Source organism: Ixodes scapularis, unplaced genomic scaffold (genome assembly GCF_016920785.2).
Source record: "Ixodes scapularis isolate PalLabHiFi unplaced genomic scaffold, ASM1692078v2 PGA_scaffold3__209_contigs__length_174095766, whole genome shotgun sequence".
Lineage (NCBI taxonomy): Eukaryota > Metazoa > Arthropoda > Arachnida > Ixodida > Ixodidae > Ixodes > Ixodes scapularis.
In genome coordinates this window covers 77,342,023-77,364,837 of record NW_024609868.1, presented here as the reverse complement: position 1 = coordinate 77,364,837, position 22,815 = coordinate 77,342,023, and the positions used below count along the sequence as shown (strand labels likewise).

The 22,815-nt window shown below is 44.7% G+C and overlaps 1 protein-coding gene across 1 annotated transcript in view; it reads right to left on the bottom strand.

Annotated features, from left to right (window-relative positions):
* The window catches only part of LOC120837787 (procollagen galactosyltransferase 1-A), a 621,404-nt gene that overhangs the window by 14,694 nt on the left and 583,895 nt on the right, over positions 1-22,815 (bottom strand). Inside the window, exon 11 of the mRNA XM_042292499.1 lies at positions 15,937-16,058. Within this exon, the coding sequence (XP_042148433.1) occupies positions 15,937-16,058 (122 nt within the window). The remainder of the gene's footprint in view (positions 1-15,936; positions 16,059-22,815) is intronic.

Here is a 22,815-nt window from a genome sequence, read left to right as displayed (position 1 = left end):
AAATTGACCGTACAAACGCGAGTACAAGGACCCTTTGTGCGTCATGCACTTTCTGCGGCCCTCGGCGTTTCCAAAGTCGAACACGCATCGTCGGCGCATTGTTTATTGTTTCCACATTGATCAAACATTGGTTACTGCTTTTTTTCAGAAACAAAATTAACTAAATATAAACTTTATATAGAATTAGAACGGTACACAGAATCACACCTTTTATTTCGCTTTGAGAAAAAAATCTGAATGTCTTATAGAATTAAATTGTGATATACTAACGTTCTGGGGATTATCGTTTGTTCTCTGAATGTGGAACCCGAACCAATGCAGAGAGCAACTCGTACGCTTCTTGAGTAGGTGTTGCGGTGACATCAGAACGACGCCGAACTTTGATTGGCTCTAAATGGAGGATAGTGGGTACCTTAAGTCAAGCTGCCTTGAGGTCTGTCCACTATCCTTCATTCAGAACCACTCAGAGCTCGGCGTTCTGACCTCACCACAACCCCTGCAAAAGAAGGACGAACTTGCCCTCCACATAAGAATGTGAATAACGTAAACAGCCCAGTGGCGGCCATCTTGCCTTCTATGGATGCGCTAGAACGATGGATGTAATGGCGCGCTATGACGTCGTAACAGGAAGGATGAGCAATTACATCCATCGAGCAACTACGTCCATCGAGCAACTACATCCAACGAGCAACTACATCCATCGAGCAGCTACATCCATACACATGTCAACGCATCCAACGAGCTAGTATATCCACCGTGTCATTACATCCATCGATGGATGTAATGGCTCGGTGGATGTACTGGCTCGATGGATGTGTTAACACGTAATCCAGCCAAGGCAGCGGACACACACGCGCCCTGAATGATCGGATTGAGAATTAAGGTGCTTGGTTACACCTTCCGGACGTGGAAGTATGAGTCAAGACGTTCAAATAACTCTCGTATTTCAGAAAATAAAAAATACTCGAACGACGCAGCCCCAACGTTGCACTGCTGCTCTACGACGATCATCCAGAAGACAGTCATTTTGATATTTTTGATGTTAACTAGTGTGCCCCCTATAGACCGTTTTCGTTTACCCTCGTCCCCAGCCGCACACTTGTTGACAAATTCGGTATGCGGGATGAACGAAAATGCGAGGCATTACAACCTGGAACAAGTAAAAGAATACAGAAAAGGCAAAACAAGAATGCCAGTGAGTCGCGATTAAAACTTGAGCTTCTCCCAGTGCAGTGCCGAGAGCAAAACAATGCTTTCCCGCCTACCGGAAGCTCCGCGATTCAAGACGGCGGCGAATTCTAAGGTTTACTTTACTTTTTTTATTTCGCCATGTCCTGGCGAGAGGTAATCTCAAATTAAATCATTGAGGCTTCTTTGTAGGAATGTGGCACAAAAAGAGGAAAGGAGATAAAAAATGCTAGCCACACTGGACGAACTTGCTGATGATTTTTAAACAAAAGTTTTTTTCGTGACTTTGCAAGTTCACTCCTCTACAAGCTTACTCTTTATTAAAAAAATTAAAAAAATGGCATAGAGCATTTGCAGGCACTTTTCTTTTGTTACGTAGTTCCAAGTTCTTATTAGCTTAAAAGCGCGCTTGATAACTAACTCCATAAATAAAAAAACAATCCAACTAAGCAAAAAAAAAAAAACACAAAAAAAACACAATAATCAGATAACAATTAACACTAGACATTAACGAACTCTTAACAATGCCGTAGATACTATATTTTTGGCGCGTGGTGTAATGTTATCTTCCTCGAAAAAAGAAAAACCAATACATACCAGAACGAGTCGCAGCGTTTGCCGTCCCTGGCCATCACAAAACGTATAATACGTACCGAAAAAAAAGCAGTCAAAGTTAGAGATATAATCAGCGACAAGGAAACCGCCGCGAGTAGATGAAAATAAGTAAGAGAAAATGGACCGATATGTTTTGTGTTGAAACTGCAGCCACTCGAAATTAATCCGAACACCATAAACGTATGAGCTTGAAAACACGACTGTTTATCGTAACAGCGAATGAAAACCGCCTCTACAACTACTTCCTAATCCTCAAGAGGCACAAAGATCGCAATTATGTTTTCGCTGTGCGCGAGACTGCGCCAAGTCGACATTCGTTTGGTCGACATTTCGCGACTATTTTAAAAACTCAATGCGTCTCCTTCTTTCCGCTATTCTTCAAATATGGAGCTCAAACTCCGTACGCCCATGTGCGTAAATTTGAATGACAAAAAAGGTAAACTTGCACGCGCGTTGAAACACAGTTTTTTTTTTCTTTTCTCTTGCGAAATCTATTTCAAAACGTTTACTAAAAAAAAACAAAAAAACATTAGACACTTTATGCTCTGTTGAGACAGAAGAAGAATAGAAATGCAAACGTAGTCGAAACACGTTTCGTTAACCTCATGGCAAACGTTTCTTTACCGGCAACCCAGGCTCACACGTAATATTATGCCGATCACACCCACTCCGTTCTTTTTTCTCTTCTCAACAGTCCTGTGTTTTTTCCAGTTTGAAACACAATGAACGACCCTCGATTTTGCAAAATCGTGATGTCAACAGAGCCTCCAGAAATGTTACCGATGGCGCAGTTGTGGATTCTTTAAGAGACATTTCGAACACCTTATCCCCCCCCCCCCCCCCTTCCCCCCGCCCCAATTTTTTGCACGAGTAAACAAGATGCAACGGAGGAACATAACAGGGTCCAGAATTTACGGTTACGGCTAGCTCCTTGCGAATGCGAGATAAGACAGCGAAAATAGCACAAAACAAGAGAAGAGAGAGTAGGGCATACTGGAAGCAGTAACACTTTCAAGGACCTCAGCAACGTGTCACCTCGTTGGCACTGTTTTTCTAGCGCCGGTTTTGTTTAAGGGAGCTCGCCTAGAAAGGCAGATAAGCAGTGGAGTCCGTGCCGCTGAACTCTGAACTAAAAGAATTAAGATGTAATAACATCCTAAGGAAACGCACAAGAAAAGTAAGCGCCAGGATGGGCGCGTAAGTCACAAAAAAACTTTCCCCGAATAAAAAAAAAGAATATATATATATATATATATATATATATATATATATATATATATATATATATATATATATATATATATTATTTCCGACTGTTCAGAATCCAGTTCAACACTCTTAAAATTGTTCTTATGTTCCAACTACACAAACGTCCTTGTGAGATGGTCGCAATTGTTTTGCGCGCCGCCGCGCAACGGCGATTTGTTTTTGTTTAGTTGTACGTCGCTCTGATGCGCAGTCAGGCGTTTTGTTTGACTGGCTTCCACATCCCTGTCCGTTCCGAACCTAGCATTTCGACCGCGACGGGACATATATCTTTCCCACGGTGTGTCGTCGCAGCGAATGTTTTCCTTGACATCGAGGACAGGACTCTAGACAGGGACGTTTACCGAGGCATCCGGAGTCCCGAAGTGCCCTGTCAACGGCTGGCCCGTCGTTTCGAACACTAGACTATAGTCGGTTACAAGTCAAGAAGGTAGCGGCAAATGCCCCTCAAAGGGAATCAGATATCCCTCCGCCACCTTCGCATACAATAGCGTCCCATTGTTTCCGTGACGTCGCGGCCAACGCGCGAGGGGGGTCTTGCCTTTCTGCACATATTTGCTTTATCTTTCGACTTTGACTTAGCATTGTGGAAGCCACGAGAGGGAGGTTAGAGTTTTGCCCCTCGGATGGAAACAAATACGACTTTCGGGGATTAGCTTCCCCTCCGATGGGTACAAAGGCTGCTTTCAGGGGCTCGGTTCCCTCTCCGATGAATACAAAGGTCGCTTTCTTAAAAAGTGGGATCGGAGACAAGTTGGTAATCCATTGAAGCGGAACAAGGAGCGTTTCCAGTGAACTCTTCTTTCGACTGCGGAGAGATTTGAAACGGGCGCATCACGCTTGTGGGAGGAGCTTCTCCTACCTTCTTGACTTGTAACCGACTATAGTTGCCGCGACCACGCCTCGACCTAGAACTATAGTGCCAGGAGCGCGTCTCCAAACGGTGTATTTACCACGTCCTAAAAATCGGTCCCTCGAATTCCGCCGATGACACTCCGGCTTTCGTGACGTCATTTTGTTGTCACGTTGCCACTTTGACACCGCCTTCGATACGTGGGAGGAATAGGACGCTCAATACACCAGTCGGAGACGCGTTCCTGTAGGAACTGTACTCGCACAACGTCATCGGAAACCTCGAATTATGTTCCGGAGGTTAGCTGGACTGATCCCGAGCGCAAGCGATGTTTACGCGCCAGTGAAAACGCAGCATCGAAAGTACCCCAAAAAGTGGCCTTCGAGTGTCCGAAATCCCGAGTGTTTATGCCAAAGGTCCTCCAAGACGCTTTCGTGTCGTCCGTTCGGAAGGCTGCTACATGTGTCTGGCACGTTCGTTCATTTTAGTATTGCCGCTGGCTGATGGGAGGAAGTTTCCAGACCACGACCGTTCTGGCGATTCTCGCCGTGGTGCGTATTTGAAAATGGGACGAGAGAAAGGGGGGGGGGGGGGGGGGGAGGTGACGCTTAGGTAAAAACGCCTGCATGATTCATAGCTTTAGCCGGCTCCCAGATTTGCTTACCCGAAAAGCGAAACAAGCCTGAAAGCTGGCTTACGTACAGCGCCATGACGGCAGGGGATTCTGGGAACCCTCGGTATAGATCACGCGCCTTTTTCGTTGCGTCTCCGCGAATACGCGTGAGTCACGGCAGCTACCACCAGCAGCCGCTAGCAGCAAGCTAGCCAACGTGGCCAGGATCTTCGGGATCACTGTATTTTCTCCCGACTCGTAAAAATAGATGCTCATGTTTTTCCGTATGGAAATCTTATATCTGGGCCATATCTGGCCATATCAAACATTATATGATTATATACGGCCTATATACGGCCTTATCTGACATATATACAGACTTACCTGGCGTATATACAGCCTGATATGGCGTATATACAGACTTATCTGGCGTATATACAGACTTATCTGGCATATATGCAGCCTGATATGGCGTATATACAGACTTATCTGGCGTATATACAGACTTATCTGGCGGCCGGTTTTCAATATATTAAAAAGTTAAAACAAGTAAAAAGAAAAATCTTTGTTAGAAAACTCTGAATGACTTATTGTTCGCGACCTAAATATTAGCACAAATAATTCCAAACTTCAGCTTCGACAAGCTTAAGTTTAAGATTATTTGTCCTAGTTTTCGCGAGGATTTCAATGTAGCTTAATTATTTCAAAGTGTTAACATTACGCACGAATAGACAATTTGCTAAATCCCGTAAGCGCCTCGGCCCGTACTCGAGGAATCATGGGGACGGTGTTTCTTCAGCTGCCTAGTGATCGAAAATTTTGAGCAATTCTATGGTTACACAAATTTGAGTGTAATTCGGAGTCACCCTGAATACGTGCCGTACAAAACCCAAGTACCTGCCATACCACTTTTAAAATGTCCCGCCAGTGTCAGTACCGTGCATTCCGTCCAACCTTCAACCTGGGTGAGCCGCAGACATATCTCTTACATTATTATCATTCTCGTGCAGCTTCAAAGACGCTGATATTAAGTTAGAAACGCTAAAAATGTCATAAACAGCTCCGCGGAATCCAAGCTAAATCCCGGTTTTGGTTGTTGCGATTTCTCAGCTTTTAAGTAATTCCTGATAATACAACAATCACGAGAATGATAATATGGTAAGAGATTTCGGCGGCTCAGCCTGGTTGAAGTTTGGACAGAATGCACAAGTAGCGATCACTAAGGAGCTGAAGGACCACCGTTTCCATAACTCCTCGAGTGCGGCCCGGGGCACTTGGGAGATTTGTATACAATAAAAAGATATAAAGTGCTGATTTCAGGCTTGTGTACTTTTGAAATGCCTGGCCAGATCTGGAATTTCCTTACTTAGCCAGATCTGGGATTTCCATATCTGGCCAGGGGTATCAGGCTATATCTGGCGTTATAAGGCTATATCTGGCAGATATACCATATCAGGTTATATGTGGCCAATTTTTGATATGGCCATATCTGAAATCTTCAGGTCTGGCCAGATATAAATTTTTTGTAAGGATAATAGTGTCTAAATTTTGAATCGTAAAGGCTAAACGTTTGGCGTTGGCGCCTGCAACCAATGGGACCCTCTCTGCAAAGCATTATTGAGCTCGAACGTGCCTCGGTCGGCTCAGAATGTTCTCTCCCGCGGTTCGCGGCATCACCTTTGTCGTGCACGACCTCCCCTCTCCACTAGCTACGAGTAAACCGTCGTCCTCCCCATGCGAGGAGAATACTCGGCGCCGAGGCGACCTTTTGTGCCTATTGAACTACGTAAGCCGGGCGCGGCAGTTAGATGCAGTTTTGAATATTTGTACTGTCTCTAGGCGATCGCTTTACGTAGCAGCGAAGCTTCGTTTATTTGTTTGTTTGTTTTATTAATTACAACTAACCTAAGTCTCTAACTCCGACGGCTAGAAGAAGGAAATAGCAAGCGATACCCTCCACAATCTCCCCGGTTCCCAACGGTAGACACGTTAAAGGGACCATGAAATGATTTTGCATCTTTTTTTTTCAAATGAAGACACCCAATTAATAGTTAATGTTCATGAAACCCGCAGCAGGAATCATTTTTCGTTTTATTGCCTCCAGCTTTGCACAAAAAAAAAACTAAAAAAACATTAAAACTTAAGTCTGCTTTCCTCCCTGGCTCGACCGGACTCGGCCACCAAGATGTAAAATCACGTGCGCGTGACATAAAGTATGCCTTTCTACCGTAAACGGAAGTTCTCACAGCCGAGCAAGGTAGCCGCGTCAGTCAAGCGTCACGTTGCGTCGAATCGACGATTTTGCGCCGACGTTTCGACGCAAGGATGTCGAAACGACGTCACCTGAGGTTTCCATGAATGCCGATTGCTAGGTAGGATTCGTTGGTCCACGAAGCTCGTGCGATCAACGCCATGGCTACGGATACATCGCAGCTGAGTGAAGTGCAGCTTAAAATGTATCGGGATGATGAAAGTATGGGCCTTGTTCCGTATGCAGGAACGCGCACGGGGAAAACCGAGTACTCGCCCGACGAAGCCTGTAGCAGTACCCTGCGATTACTCAGTACAGAATGGTAGGCTCGCACCTCGACTGCGAACACAAAACGCTAGAAACGAAGTAATGTAAATTCCCAATGGGATTTCCTCGCGGAGAAACCTCTCGTGCTCTCGTTCATGCTGTGGCTTATTCAACCGGATATTTAATTAAAAGGATAAAGGGCGTGAACAAAACAGGACAAAGAAATACACACGTACGACCACGGACAGGCGCCAACTTCCAACTGATTTAATGAAACACAAAATTGTGTTTCTTGACGGCTGGCCGCAATGAGCGATAAGAACCTTTATCAGTTGCATGTGTCTAGCCGATGGGAATCGAGAGTCTGACGATGTTTCGTGTTTCATTAAATCAGTTGCAAAGTTGACGCCTGTCCGAGTCGTACGTGTGTCGTTTTTCGACCTGTTTTGTTCGCGCCTCTTAACCTTTTAATCGATATGAACCAACTAGCCCCAGCCAAAGTTTTATTGGCCATATGAATCGGAAATTTCCGTCGGAGGTATTCAACGGGATATTCATTGCTCGCGAGCACAGTTCCGAGTGACACGCTACTCGTATTCAATACGTAAGTTCAATTCAACTGACATGCTTGGAAAAAAGATATAAAAAAAAGGCTCAGACACAGTGGATGTTGCCGTTACTTTGCTAGGTGGCGCAAGCTACTCCCCATTTCAAAAAGCTTTGCCACAACTAATTTATTAATCTACCGATTAATGCTCTCAGCTTCGCTGAGAGCGTTCGTGGGAGGAAATTTAAGATATCTATAGAGCCCGCTTTTATTTGGCGAAATTTCATGACAAAAATTAGGATTTAGCCTCCCTAATCTCGCGTGCTCGTTTTCTATCGATTTCATAAATGATATGCAGTCACTAAAACTCCGTCTATAATCGTTTTATGGTCCCTTTAAGTCGAGGTCCGGGGAAATCAACCCCACAACTATTGTCTCATATTATTTCTGAAACGAGTCAAATGTATGACGACTGGTATATCTTGTTTTTTTCTTTGTAAAATTCTTTTCCCCCACTCTGCAATAGCCCTAACCGAGCTCGCTGTTTTTGAGGAGCGATGCGCGCGTCATATAAACCGAAAATAATAGAAACGTGACCATAGAAACTCTGGACGGCGAGTAATAAAGACTTAGACTTCCTACAAAAACAGGGTCGAAACTGTGTATGCCGCGCAAAGCTTTGTAATCATCGGCATAATAAAAGTTGGTTCCGGTATTCCCACGCGAATTATTAGTCTATATTAGGGCTGGGCGTCAATTAAAAGTTTTAACCCCATTAATGGAGACCCTCTAATCAATTAATTAATCGATTAGTTGGTCACCTAATTTTTCAGGCATAATATCGATAATATTTTTTTTTCACTTTGCTTTTATATAAACGCCGTAATACACACTTTCAACTCAGGATAAACATCAGCAGTTGGATAAGGCGTAGAGTAATTCTGTTATTTTTTTGACATGAGGGAGTTTCCTGCGTTTTCACAATCATCGTTGATGCAAAAACAGGGAACGCGACAGAACAGCACACGACAAAACAGCACGCGACAAAACAGCACGGTCAAAACAGCAGGCGTCAAAATAGCACAGCGTCAAAACAGCACGGCGACAAAACAGCACGCGTCAAAATAGCACGCGACAAAACAGCACGGCGTCAAAACCGCACAGCGACAGAAGAGCACGTGCCAAAACAGCACGGCGTCAAAACAGCACAACGACAAAACAGCACGCATGTAAAAAGGCTGTAATAGGTAGCGTTTTATGAAAAAAAAAACAGAACGTAAAGGAAAAGGGTTAGACATTGCATGGAATTAGTTAACAGCTAGTGGAGAAACAATAAAAAAAAGTAAGCTGGCGGCGACAGGATTACACTCAGGTCAGTGTCTCGAGTGCTGCTGCTGTGTGATTGCTAAAAACAAATGAAGTTAGCAGTAGTTACTACTACTTAACTACGCTAATCTCTGAAGGAATTGGGTAGTTAGAGGGGATGCCTTCGCGTCGATGTTGGCTGCGTTGTCTGGTGGTTTTTGAAGTATCTGGGAAAGGGAAAAAGTTATTGGAAAAAAGATATCCATAAGTTCAAGTTATGAACTGCCTGATTTGTGGCGGTCCGGTGAGGTTCCGTAGTACTCGTCGTTTCGTAAGTACCACCTCAGCGTAGAACGTCACCCCCGCAAAAAAATAAAAAGCGGGAGATGCGCCGATTACAGATGCATTCATAGAACCGGTAAGATAAGGTGACTTTAATGTGGAGCGTATTCAAGGTGTACCATGGGCACTGATTCTGCGGGGCTCATTCGCCGTGAAGAAAATCTCCTGGAAACACGCGGCTGCAGCTTGCAGGCGAGAAGTTGTACGTGTTGAGTTAAATTCACAGATTATTGCCGACGAAGGCCTCGATCGAGTGGAAACCGGTGAAGCAGTAACATGCCGCAGCCTCAATGCTGTGGCCTTACACTGCAGCATGGGCTGATCACACCGTTGCCGCACACGCTTTCTGTTTTTTTTCTTTTAACAACTAACGACAGCACATTGCCGTACGATTGAATTATTTATTGTAGACGATATCACCAGCAAACTTGCGCGTCAAAATGAGCAAAACTGCACGAAAAAATTGCGGTGGCTTAAGCGTGTTTCATATGCAGCGGTTTTGGCCCTAGAGCGGCGCGATTTTTGCCGTCGCGGCGCTCTGGCCAGCACCAGCGGTTGAGCGGCTCGAGCGCCACGACGGCAGAAATCCCGCCGCTCTAGGGCCAAAAACCGCTGCATCTGAAACACGCTTTAGTTCGGCTATGCCAGGATATACGTAGCGTGAGCTTATGCGCACAAAATGAGAGGCGCGATCAAGCGGCTCCGGTGCAGCGTCAGACTTGGCTACTGCGCAACGGAGGCGCACAGCTGGGCATGCGGCGGCGCCATGCGTCTGCCGCGGCTCTGACGTGTCTCCTCTGGAATGCGCAGACTGGCGAGGCGGGCGCGGCGGCGGCTCTGGCGCGCCAGCTGTGCGTCGTGTGACGTCAGTGCTCCTCGCGGATGCCCAGCACGGAGCACGGCTCATTATGCGAGCCACGCGAAACTGCTCAACCTCGGCCTGTATAGCTCACGCTACAAAATAGCCAGAATACGCACCAGCGGGGGCTTCGGTACTGCCCAGGGAACCGTCATGCGCGCATTGAGTAATACTTCCCACTCCGACCTTGCTTCCAACAGAACAGATTCGAGAAATTGGCCGTCAACGAGTTGGCTTTCGACGAATTGGCCTAGAACCTCAATTCCTTTACAGCGCCTTATTTGAGACGTACATCTTTTTTAACTTCAAACGATATATATTTAGGGTAATGCGTTTTCGGGTTAAACCGAATATAACCGGTAAAAGTACGCCGAATTCATTTTTCCAAATTCGGTCTCCACTGAAAAAGCTCAGTAATTTCGAGGGCGTTTGGGGGGGGGGGGGGGGGAGGGGGGGATGTGACTCATAAATAAATAGGGTTTCGTGTTTTCGGATAAATTTGAAAAACACCCGCCGGTAAAAGTTTGGTCTATTCGGATTTCTCTGATAAACTCTGAATTTCGATATGCCAATCCCCTCCCCCCCCCCCTTCCACACACACACAAATATAGTTTACAACTAATGGTTTAATCAGCGCGTAGAGTAAATGGTCCTGGGAAAATGCCACCACACATATCTTTTACATTTTGGTCGGGACAACAGGTCATTGTACTATCGGGTCAAGACAAAAGTCACTGTTTAAGTTTCCGGTTTGGGTCATACTTTTTGTGCCCGAGAGGACGAAGGGGTTGTGTTTTTGTAACCGTGAAAGCTACGCACCATAAAAATTACATAAAGCGAGGAAGAGGACAGTTGAAACTTCTCTATTCCATCCTTTTCCACTCTGCCTCTTGCGGCCGCGCGGAAGGTTGATGGAATAGCATGGAATGACTACAGGCTTTCCAGCGACTACCTCCAGTAGGTTATTGATTCTGAGGTATCGACATTTATTGAAGTAACACTTGTGTGCCACTTTTGTTCTAGGACAAATTAGTATTGCCAGTAGTAATTCCACCAACGCGAAATCCAACTGAAAAAAAAAATATTAATTAATAGAATCGCGTTGTTTTTGTTTTTTTTCTTTTTTGTCCAGCTTACGTTTACATTCGGATATTATTTGTTTATTTTTAATAAGAACCACTGCGAAATTGAGCTCCGAATTTCGGACAATTCGGAATCAAACAAAAATAAACTCTGATAAACTCCGAATTTTCGGCAAAGCAGACTAATAAAAAAAACACCCTCCGAACTTGCCGAAAACTAAACTCCGAAAACACGGAATCCTACTGATTACTGACCATATGATTACTTCCTTTCGCAGTTTTCAGCTTGTCTGCGATATCGGTTCAACTTTCAACAAAAGCTCCGGGGGCGCAGGGGTCTTCAGGACGAAATCTGGGTTTTTCACCTGATGGGGATTTTTGCCGAATCCCTTGTTAAAAGAAGAGAGTTTAATTGTGAAATCAAACAACGGAAATCAAGAGCGTGCGTAAATGCCGTGCATTGTTTGGCATCCCTAGCTTCCGGCTACTAGAGGAGGGCATAAATACGAGTGTTTTGTTGTCATTTATGCCGTAGGCGCGAATTTACCACCTCTTGCAGTCGTGAAAATGGGGGAAAACGCACCGAGTACAATGCTTGCTAATTTCTCCATTTTGATATTTGCCTCTCCGACCGAAGTGGTACTGAAGCTCATGCTCATCCTGTGTACAAATACGAGCACACGACGATAATGTCAGATCACGATGAGGCCCCAGTGCGTCTTACAGAACAAGTCGCGTCGGCTGCCAGAGACGGCAACAAATAAGAAGGGGAGTACCTGGTTCTCTATATAGATTTTACACAAACACTTTGACTTATTGCATTTTTGTTAGTATACTGGTTTTCGTCAATAAACCTAATATAACTGAGAAGTTTATGAGTCTACAAATATTCACCGCAATAAACCAAAACCTTTTGTTTGGAATAAAAACCGAAAAAAGTGCGCGGAATTTTAAATAATACAAATCGAAAACGCCGAGCCCTAGCTATATTGTTAATGTCATGTTTTGACGCTGTGCTGTTTTGTCGCTGTGCTGTTTTGACGTCGTGCTGTATTGACGCCGTGCTGTTTTGGCACGTGCTCTTCTGTCGCTCTGCCGTTTTGACGCTGTGCTGTTTTGTCGCGTGCTATTTTGACGCGTGCTGTTTTGTCGCTGTGCTGTTTTGACGCTGTGCTGTTTTGACGCGTGCTGTTTTGACCGTGCTGTTTTGTCGCGTGCTGTTATGTCGTGTGCTGTTATGTCATGGTGCCGCAAAAACAGGCGCGCGAGAGACGTTTTAACCAGAATTTCCTTTTTTCGCGACACTATCGGAGGAACGAAGCACTGCGATCGCCACCGCAGTTAAGCGTTCCTCACGTCTGCAGTGAAAGACTACAGTGACACGCCCAAGCCTTTCCGTTGACCATTCGACACCGTCTGCCAACGCCGTTCAGCGGCACGACGAGCGGCTGTAGTACAGGGTGTCACAAAAGAAAATTTACACTGTCTTTTTTACCGCAAAAATAAACTAGGCATCGCCGAACGCTCATTCTCCGCCCAAAGGTAGAGCTAGAGGTCACAACCAAATGCCAAAGTTTCAGCCCGATCCGATAACTTAATCAAAAGTTATAAGTGATTTTCTGAAAAGTTCAATGGGAAAATGGAGCCCATTTTTGCCCGTTTTCGGTTTCTGGTGCCATAGAGCGCCATGTGTTTGAAAACTCCGTCGGCCGCCATTTACCATTGAAATTTTCAGAAAATCACTTATAACTTTTGATTAAGTTATCGGATCGGGCTGAAACTTTGACATCTAGTTGTGACCTCTAGCTCTACCTTTGGGCGGAGAATGAGCGTTCGGCAATGCCTAGTTTATTTTTGCGATAAAAAAGACCGTGTAAATTTTCTTTTGTGACACCCTGTAGTAAAAGCCAGCTGCTTTGAGAAGTTTGACAACGTCGGTAGTACCAATCACATTACAAGGGTCACTATGGTCGGACGAAAGTTAACGCGAGAGGAGCGAGGGAAGAAGCCCTAAACCCTGACAGCTATGTCTATGACTGGGTACGCTATTAAGTGGGGAAGTGAAGCTGCGGGACTCGAGTCTTTTGCCTTTCTTAGGAATTTTCCACGTGCAGGGAGGGACCTGCTGTCTTTGAGGAGTGTCCCCTCCGCGCTGGATGCCGCGCTCCGGCGTGTCCAACTATTATTCTAGTAAAAATTCTTATATATATATATATATATAAGAAAATTCTATGTATAATAAACCCACATGATCAAATAAGATCATATAAGAACATACAAGAACCTTATAAGAACATATAAAACATGATAAGATTTTATAAGGAGTTATAAGAAACTTCCTTACTAGTTTCTTACAACTTCTCATATTATCTTATATTGCTCTTTTATGTTTTTATAAGGTTCTTGTATGTACTTATATAATCTTATTGGATCATATGCGTTTATTGGACATAAAAATTTATAATATATATATAAGAGTTTTTACTAGGGTAGTTACTGTAGTTTGACTACTTTTCGGAGTAGTTTAGAAACTTTCAATTACATTTTCATTTTGGTAATTAGTAGCCTACTTTAATTACTTTCTCCGACTAACTTGTACCCAAATTACAAATTACTTTCGAATTTTAGTGGTAGGTTTGCTTCTCAGCAAACATTCCTGCACAAAAAGAGATCAGAGATTAGAAGATCAGCTGATATTTGCAAAGAGGGGCAAGCAACGTGACGTAAGCCGGGGACGGGGGTTGGGGGTTGGAGGGTCCGATACCGAAACTCCGTAAAACTTTCACGTGCCCCCGACTGCAACAACACTTCTACGAGGCTACGTCTAAAAAAAAAAAAACATTGGCAATATGAGATCATATTACCGCTTGCCATTTCTAGCGCTCAAGGTGTGGGGTCTCGCGGATGGTTGTCTGCGGGCCGCATGCGGCCCGCGGGTTGCGTGTTTGAGACCCCCGCTATAGGGAATGAAAGGGCATCGTGGAAGATTTTCTTAAGAAGTACTTGTACTTTAGTTTGAAAATACATTGTCATTATGTTACTTTACTTCAAGTACATTGCACCCGATGTATTTAGTACTTTACATGAAGTCCAAAACCTTACATTTAAATTGTACTTTAATTCAAGTACTCTCTAGAAGTACTTTACGCAACACTGTAAACGAGCAAACACTGTCTGCAAAATCAAGCTCAGGCAGTGCTATACTTTAAAGTTAAATTGATACATCCGCAATACAGCATAAGCAAAACAAAAAGAGCAATTAGACGAGCAGAAACAGAACCTACTATTAAAGTATTTCTGTGAAAACACAAGCCGCTTTAGCTAGCAGAATTTCGCTAATGGGTCAAAACCTATGTACTTTCTCGCTACCATAAAAATATAAAAGCAACTTCAAAAGTAATTCGCTGCCCTTTTGCGGTAGGCAGTAATTTACTCAATTACTTTCCATTTGTGGAATTTCTGCTCTACTCAAAATACTTTTGAGGTAAATACTTAGTAGCTTAAGTTAATAACTTTTTTTAGTAACTTGTACATTTCTCGGGTCGAGTACAGGTCGTGGACGCGTTCGTCTTGCTATGCTAGCCAAGAAGAACCAGGGACTCTCTGTAAATTGTACACGGTCTTCTAATAGGAACCAGCCCTGGTTTAACCATGATGAATAATGTCGTTATGTGTGAGTTTCCCGCCGACCAACAGGATAGTGTTTGCGTTTAGCAGATGCAAAGAACCTCGGTAAAAAAAACACACAAGTAATTTTTGTTTTTGTACTGATTTAGCCGGCTTGAGGTTTAACCTATTAGCCAGTTAAAAAATTAATCGCGATTAAAGCTTATATTTAACGATGGGAAGGTTAATCGATCAACGCCCAGCCCTAGCTTATATGGTACTTCTGAAAACCCCGAAGTTGAATTTATACGCTTAAAATAAAAATACCGCGACAGCGTCATATAAATGACCACCGAACACCTAACAAAGCGCAATAAAGTTTAAAACACAAAATAATGTTGTTTTTCTTTATTTTTCTTCCAAGGTGCTTTTCCCTTGCACGCCAAACAAATAAGGGAACTTTGGCTGAAATACTCCAACCACATTCTAAACGGATCATTAGCAGTATCTGAGATATACACGACTTGGACGCTACGTTATTGTTGGGGTGCTTTTTTTCTATTCCTGCCTTCCTTCAGATAAAATACATGAGTTAAACTAACAGGGTAGAAGGATCCTACCGCACAAAAATAAATTCCCAGTATAATCTCCCAAATCGCCTCAGTATATATAAAAAAAAAATCCTAGAAAACTTTAAAAAAATTTCAGAAGGCCTCGCGGCAATCCCAGATTGCAGCGCGTGACGCAGGGAATTGTGGGCTTGTTCCGATGAACGCTCGGGCTAACTCGGAAACCTAGTACATCCTGGAAGCGACACTATCTATTTTGTCTGACCCTTGCGAGTCCAGAGCTCAAGAATGTAAAGCTAACACAAAACAAATTCCAGATGTAATTTCTTTTCTTGTCGTCACGTGTTTGCGCTCTAAAATAATAAAGTGTCAAACCAACATTAACTTCGATTTTTGCTCATCGGTACTATTTCACGTGCCGAACATCGGAGGTTTCATAACGCACCAAGAAGACGGTGAAGGCGATAGAAAAGTTCTGGAGTGGTCTATTGAATATCGGCGGGATTGTCATTGTCGCTTATTTGGTAATACAAACATTCAAAGATAGATGAATGCAAGCAAATCTCCACTCACATGAGATCCCAGTCCAGATGACGAACTTCTGTCAGCAGCGCAGACAGCTTTGAACGGAAGTAGGGCTCGAAACGGATGTCGTCCTCAAACACGATGGCAGTGCGGTGCTGGTTCTCGACCATCTTTGGAGACCCAAGACCGGGAACAAAAGGAGAAAGACCGGAAACGACGGAAGTCAACCATTGTCAACCTCACAAAGAAAGGGAAGGCTAAGGCAATCCATGCGCGTATCATGCAAAAGAAGCAAACGCTCTCTTAGAGGCCGGACATCTCGAGAGTCGGGATAAATAAAGAACGGGATGTGCAAGAGCCACCACGACGAGAAATGTTTTTTCAGATCCCATTGTTCCTAAAGATAGACCCTGCCATTCAACAGGCAGCCAGCTATTAAAGATAAATCGGGGCACCCCACACTGGCAAGCAATTGGCCCTTTCCCGCAAATGTTCGGCGCGACCTATCGGGAAGCAGGATAAACGTATTTGGTGGCCTACCTCGTTTCCGGTTTTGTCCGCTCGAAGCAATGTTTGGCTGTCGGAAAGCGGTCGGAAAAAGCATTCTGCCGTGACATTTGCTACGCTATGGATTAAAAAAATTACTACTGCGCGCTAGTGATCTGTAAATTTCGGCTGTCGGCCAACGAAACCGAAGCTCAAGGCTGGCAGGTAGCACATACGCTAAAGACAAAACAAAAAAGAAAGCGAAAATCGCACAAAAATGATAACCTAAAAAAATAATTCCATCGAATTTTCAAGGAAAGAAATCATTTGGGCGCGACAGAAATCCCAAATACGCTTTTAACGAGACCAAGCTGGCGATTTGCGCCCGAAAAAAAAAAAAGCTGTCTCTCCGAAAATAGCCTGAAACGATTTTTGCCATCTTCAATTTTCGTCCGACCTTGGTTTGGTTTCTGGCAGGTATATATTTCAGCCAGACGGAAAAGTGTAAGTGAAAAGTGAAAGTCCACTGTCGAAGAAATATCATAGGATGAAGTGCGTATCAAAGTATATACCCTTGTTTCGAACACGTAACCCAAGGATATCGCGTCGCTGTCAGGTTGTTTCGTGACGACTGTTCCTTGCTCCAACTTAGCAAGGGCCGGAAACTGCGGACCCAGCGAGCCAACCAGAGAACAGAAGCTAAGCAGATGGAGAAGGAGCGTTGAAATGCACCCCTTCCGTGTAAAGCTATCACGTGCTTCATTCCGCTCCTCCGATAGGTCAGCTTTCTGTGGCAATCCGAAGAGAGGAGCAGAGCGTGTGTACAGCGGTTGGTGCACCCTGCCCCATAGCATTGACTGCATTGCCACAGAAAGCTGACCGCGAGTATAGATACTTCAGTTCATACTTCAGTTAAAGGAGGGGGGGGGGGGGGGCTTTAATTACGTTCGTAAAATCTATCTATAATTGGCGAATTTATGAGTTTTAAATGACGCTCAGCGAGTTTCTAATTCCAACCACGTTTAGTTTCACCAATTAATAATTTACTCAACAAATTCGAGTTAATTATTTGACTTGTTCGTGACGATTACTCCCCCCGTAATATGTCTCCTGGCACACCTGCACAAAGGGCGTAAGTGCATCTTTCACGGCTTTAAAAAAAAAAAAAATTTGTTTGAATAAAAATTAAACACCCTCTATAAGAAATCCTAGGGGCAGGCTATTACGGCGACATGCGCAGTTTGAGCGTCTTTGTACGGGAGAGCCTAGTGGCGGTGGAAAAACGATCTACTTACACTCTTTAATGTCTACATTGACCCAGGATGCTATCCAAAAATAATTAATGATTGCCCTACTTCAAGTCCATTTTTTTCCAAGTACTATCAGTGTAGAAAAAACATCCGGTAATAAAACGAGCACGTTCTCAACTAGGAGCGTACCGCAAGGTTTGGCCGTCTCAGAAAGAAAGAAAAAAAAGAAAAAAAAGTAAAAAGAAAGGACGAAAGAAACGGCATTACAATATCGAGACTAAAGCGTGAGTGCAGAGATAGTGCACAAGGCATTTCAAACACGGCTTCGCCGTTAAGTGCTCGATAAACAGACCTGATGATATAACATATATGTTCGTATTGCTCATAACGGCGTAAAAAGGTCATATCGCTCTTCTTAAATATTTCTCCTTGGCAACCATTCCGAAGTAATATAAGAGAAACGGTGTTCTGGGCGTGCTAACGAGCGTGGAAGAAACACTTTTTGTAAGAAACGTCAGTGCGAATTCCTTTTTTCTTTTTAACCGGCTGTTTCAGCGAAGTCTTTCAAACATCCCTAAAAAACAAGGTGATGGAGAAAATATTAAACTGTTTCCGGGAACAAACGGCCAGCAACGGCAGATGCCCGCCGTAGTAGGAAAAAAACATGAATGAACTAAAATGTATTAGTCAACTTCTTGATTAGTGAAGACAAACATATTTCATTTCATTTCATGGTTCAAATGAGAAACAAAGCATCGTTAAAAACCACCAAGAACTCATTATAGAAAGATATAAACAGGAACAGTATTTTACGGTTTTACGGTGTTAAAAATAAATACACACACACACACAAAAAAAAAAAAAGAGAAAACCCGCTAAATTTGGATTTTTGTTCAGGTTTCGGCTTCCGATCGGGGCTTGAGGATGCGTTCCGATATGCTCCCCTAAGCCGAATCACACTACTTATTCATCATACAAAAGACAGTCTGCATTAATTTTCTAAAGCGAGTCACCGCGAGATCCGCGCTTCAAATGCCGTATGGCAATGAGTTTAACAAGAAGACTTGGCAGGCGGCATTCGAACCAGCTGATAGTGCGGTGGCTCGTGTTTGCAGAATGTATTTTGTATGATGTATGAGCAGTGCGACCCCGGCTCTACGGGGGGGGGGAGGCCAGGACTGCTAACCAAAGGTGCTCCCCCGCGTAAATTTACGGCCGTCTACGCCGTAATACACAGTGCCTGCTTTCTACCTTTCTAAAATGAATTCGATTTTGTGGTTTTCGATGATGCTCATAAGTTAGAACGTTTCTAATTAGAAACATTCTAACTTCCAACTAATTAAACTAACTAAAAAAAAAAGAAAACGATAATAAGTATAAGTAAATTTCACGTAATATTTAACATATTATTTATCTAATTAGCGTGTTGTTGTTTTTTAGCAACCCCTGAGGTCCACTGTGGCTGAAAGTTTGTTCCCGGGAAAGGTTAATTTTTTTTCTCAACCACCTCATTTTTTTGCGATTTTTAAGTCTTAAAAAAAATATAAATAAAACATGTATAGCTAATTGTTGAGCATTTGTGTTGCATACGTAAAACGCTCTAGCATCACGTGACCCGGAAGAGAAAGTCACATAGCGGACGTGTATTCCATTCGCTCCTATTTTCTCTGCTTACTGCTACTACGTTGCCCATCACCAGTGAGTATTTTTTTTTTCTCTCACTTCATCATAAGCAGTTCTTGCTGGCTTGCAAGGTTCTGGCTTGCCCGTTGCGCGGCACTCCAGCCGGCAAGGCATGGAAATTTCAACGTCCTTAGTCGCCGCCATGGCGGAACCGCTCCCGCCTGACGACGAAGAACTTGCCAGCGTTTCGGGCTCAATTGCCGACGACAATCAAGGTGCGTTCCAGGATGTCGTCCGCGGAACAAAGAGACGCTGCCTAAGTCAAGGCTCTGGTTCTAGCGAGCAGACCATCATCACCCAAACCGAGCCCACTGTCGGTCTCGTAGTTCTTTTCACTCCTGTGGACAAAGATGTAAGAATTGACACCATCACTTCGGTTCGCCTCACGTCCACTCTGGAGACGCTCGTGCCTTCGTGTGTTATTGAGGTGCGCTTTAACAGGCGGAAGAATCTCCTAGCGATTGACACGCGGAATGGACAGACGACACGTACTCTCCTTGGCCAGACCACGCTTTGCAGTATGAAAGTGCGTGCTTTCGAGCCTCGTGGAAAGGCCTGCAGCGTTGGAATTGTCCGCGACATTGACAGCACCCTTTCTGACTCCGCAATACTCGGAGTTTTGCGCTCAACAGTAGGCATCCGCAACGTCCGTCGCATCGGCAAGTCCACTACTATTCGAGTTGAGTTTGCTTCTCCTACACTTCCTGAGCACGTCTACGTCGCCCTGGTTCGACATAGCGTCGACTTGTATGTCAACAACCCCATCCAATGCCACCGATACGGTTTGTTTGGCCATGTTGCGGCTGTGTGTAAGCGGTCGCTAACTTGCCTCCGATGCGCAGAGCCTCACGCAACTACGGAATGCAAAGGCTCGAGCACTCTTTGCGTCAACTGCAAGAAACCACATGAAACAACATCACAACAGTGCCCATTCTGGCAAGCTGAGCGCTCCGTGTGTCGCTATCGCTGCGAGAACAATGTTTCCTTCGCAGAAGCACGAGCCCAAGTGGACAAACGTACGGCCGAGCGGGCGGCTCCACGAGCCGAAGCTGCAACAGAGATGGTTGTTCTAACTGAAAAACTTCAACGGAGGCGACGTCATTCTCGACGACGCCAGGCGGAACAACATATTGCAGACAAACAAGACCCGCCATCATCGCTTGTCGCCGAAGCCCCGAAGCCAATGGAAACAGAGCCTGCGCCTAAGGAAGTACCTGTCCTTGTCTCCTCCGGCGAGAACAACGTGCGACAAAGCTACAAAGCAGCGCTGCAAAACGAGCCCCCACCGTCGTCACCACCAGTTCAGGCCGGACCTGTACTCCCGACCACTCAAGCTCCTCCAAGTGTTGGACAGGAGGCGATACCGTCCCTCCCAAAACTAAGCACCCTCACTTCCTCGTTAGGTAGCTTCGTATGCCAAATGCTCGTCATAGCGCGACAGTTTCTCCCGCTTCTACAGTATCCATGGGCAAACCAGCTCCTGAATTTTATCACACTTATAGAGCCCTTGGTCAAAAGTTTTCTGCAATGAAAGTTTTTACTCTGCTCATTTTTATTTTTATGGCTTCCTGCCCATCTATCTTACAATGGAACGCCCGCAGCATCACTTCTAAATTAGCAGAGTTGCAGTATTACCTTTCATCTCAGCCGGTACCCATACTTGCAATTTCGGAATGCCGCCTCAGACATGGCTCTCGGATTCAGCCCTATGTCCATTACCCAAGCGCGGCGGCCACGCCTAACAGCTCATTACGGGCATCACTCTTTGTTCACTCAAGTGTGCAGCAAGCTGCAGAAGATGTGTCCCATCTGTGTACAGAAACTGCTGAATTTGCAGCATGCACGGTCATATTTCGCTCCTTTAAGATGACCATTGTGTCCGTATATATATGTCCTACTGGTCGCTTTGATGCGAACTGCATTAGTAGCCTCCGTCTTCAATTTCCTGGTCGTCTCCTTATATGCGGAGATTTTAACGCACACCATCCTCTCTGGGGTAGTAAACGCACGACGCCTCGGGGTACGGCTCTCGCAGATGAGATTGAATCATCAGATTTGATTATTCTGAATGACGGCTCGCCTACATTTTTTGGTCATCGCGGAGAACCTAGCGTGCTGGACCTTACTCTCGCTTCCCCCAATCTAGACGTGTACTGGTCGTTAGACGCGGACACACGTGGAAGCGATCATCTTCCAATTTTGATGAATATACCCGAAGTGACCCGCCTCCCACGTCGTCAATACAGTGTAACCAACTGGGACGTATTTCGCGCAAATGTTCGCTTTCTTGAGCCGTCAGAGGACATATTAAAAGCTATTCCTGCATGTCTCGTTCAATCAACATATAAAATATCTTTAAGGATATCTCAGCCGTCCCCGGATTTGAAGTTCGTACGCTTACGTGCTGTTCGCCGCCGCACTCAGCGTCGTGCGCGCCGATCTGGCAAGGTCTCCCATTGGATAGACTGTCGTCGTGTAACGTCAGCTTTACTCCGTCACACTCACGTACTTCGCCGTCGACAATTTCGTCAATTTGCTTCGTCATTAACTCCATGTACACCTAAGCCAAAGATTTACAAAGTACTGAGAGGTATGGGCTGCTCTCCAACACCTCGAGATTTGTTCATCGCCCTCAGTCTTAAAACTGGCCTTGAATTATCACGATTTGCAGATGATTTTGCGATGCGCTTCATTGTACCCCAACGCCCTTCTGGATCTTCATATCCTCGATCACTGACTGGTCCTGCACGGAGTCCGGAGAGTATGGATCATCCTTTCACTCTGTCGGAACTAGATGCGGCTCTTAGGAAATGCAAACGCCACAGTGCTCCTGGGTCTGATGGCATCACCTACCAAGCATTGCGTAACCTGAGTGACAAGTCACGCGTCGTCTTGCTCGAGCGCTTAAATTTGGCGTGGACTACTGGTATTCTTCCGCAAGAATGGAAGCATGCTGTAGTAACCCCCATTTTAAAACGAGGCAAGCCTTCGTCGGAATTGTCATCGTACCGCCCAATATCTTTGACCTCGTGTGCTGGGAAACTTCTAGAACGCTTGGTGCTTACGCGTCTCCAGTGGTACCTTGACGACATTGAAGCACTGCCACCTGAAATAGCGGGATTCAGAAGTGGACGCTGCACTGCTGACTGTATTGCGAGCCTTACATCAGCGTTGGAAGACGCTCGTTCACGAGGAGACACTGCTTTGGCAGTGTTTCTTGATGTTGAACGAGCTTTTGACTCGGTTCCACATGAGGTATACTTCTTGCTTGCTTGAATCACCTTGGCATAACAGGAGGAATGCTAAAATATTTCCAAGAGTTTCTGAGCAACAGGACAATTAGTGTTTGCTTGGGCAAGACTACGGGAGCCGTGCATCCACTGTTGCGTGGGTTACCTCAAGGTAGTTGCCTTAGTCCAGTGCTATTCAACATCGTAATGACGACAATACCTTTATGCATGCATAAATCACCACACCCTAGTGGTATGATCATCTATGCAGATGATAT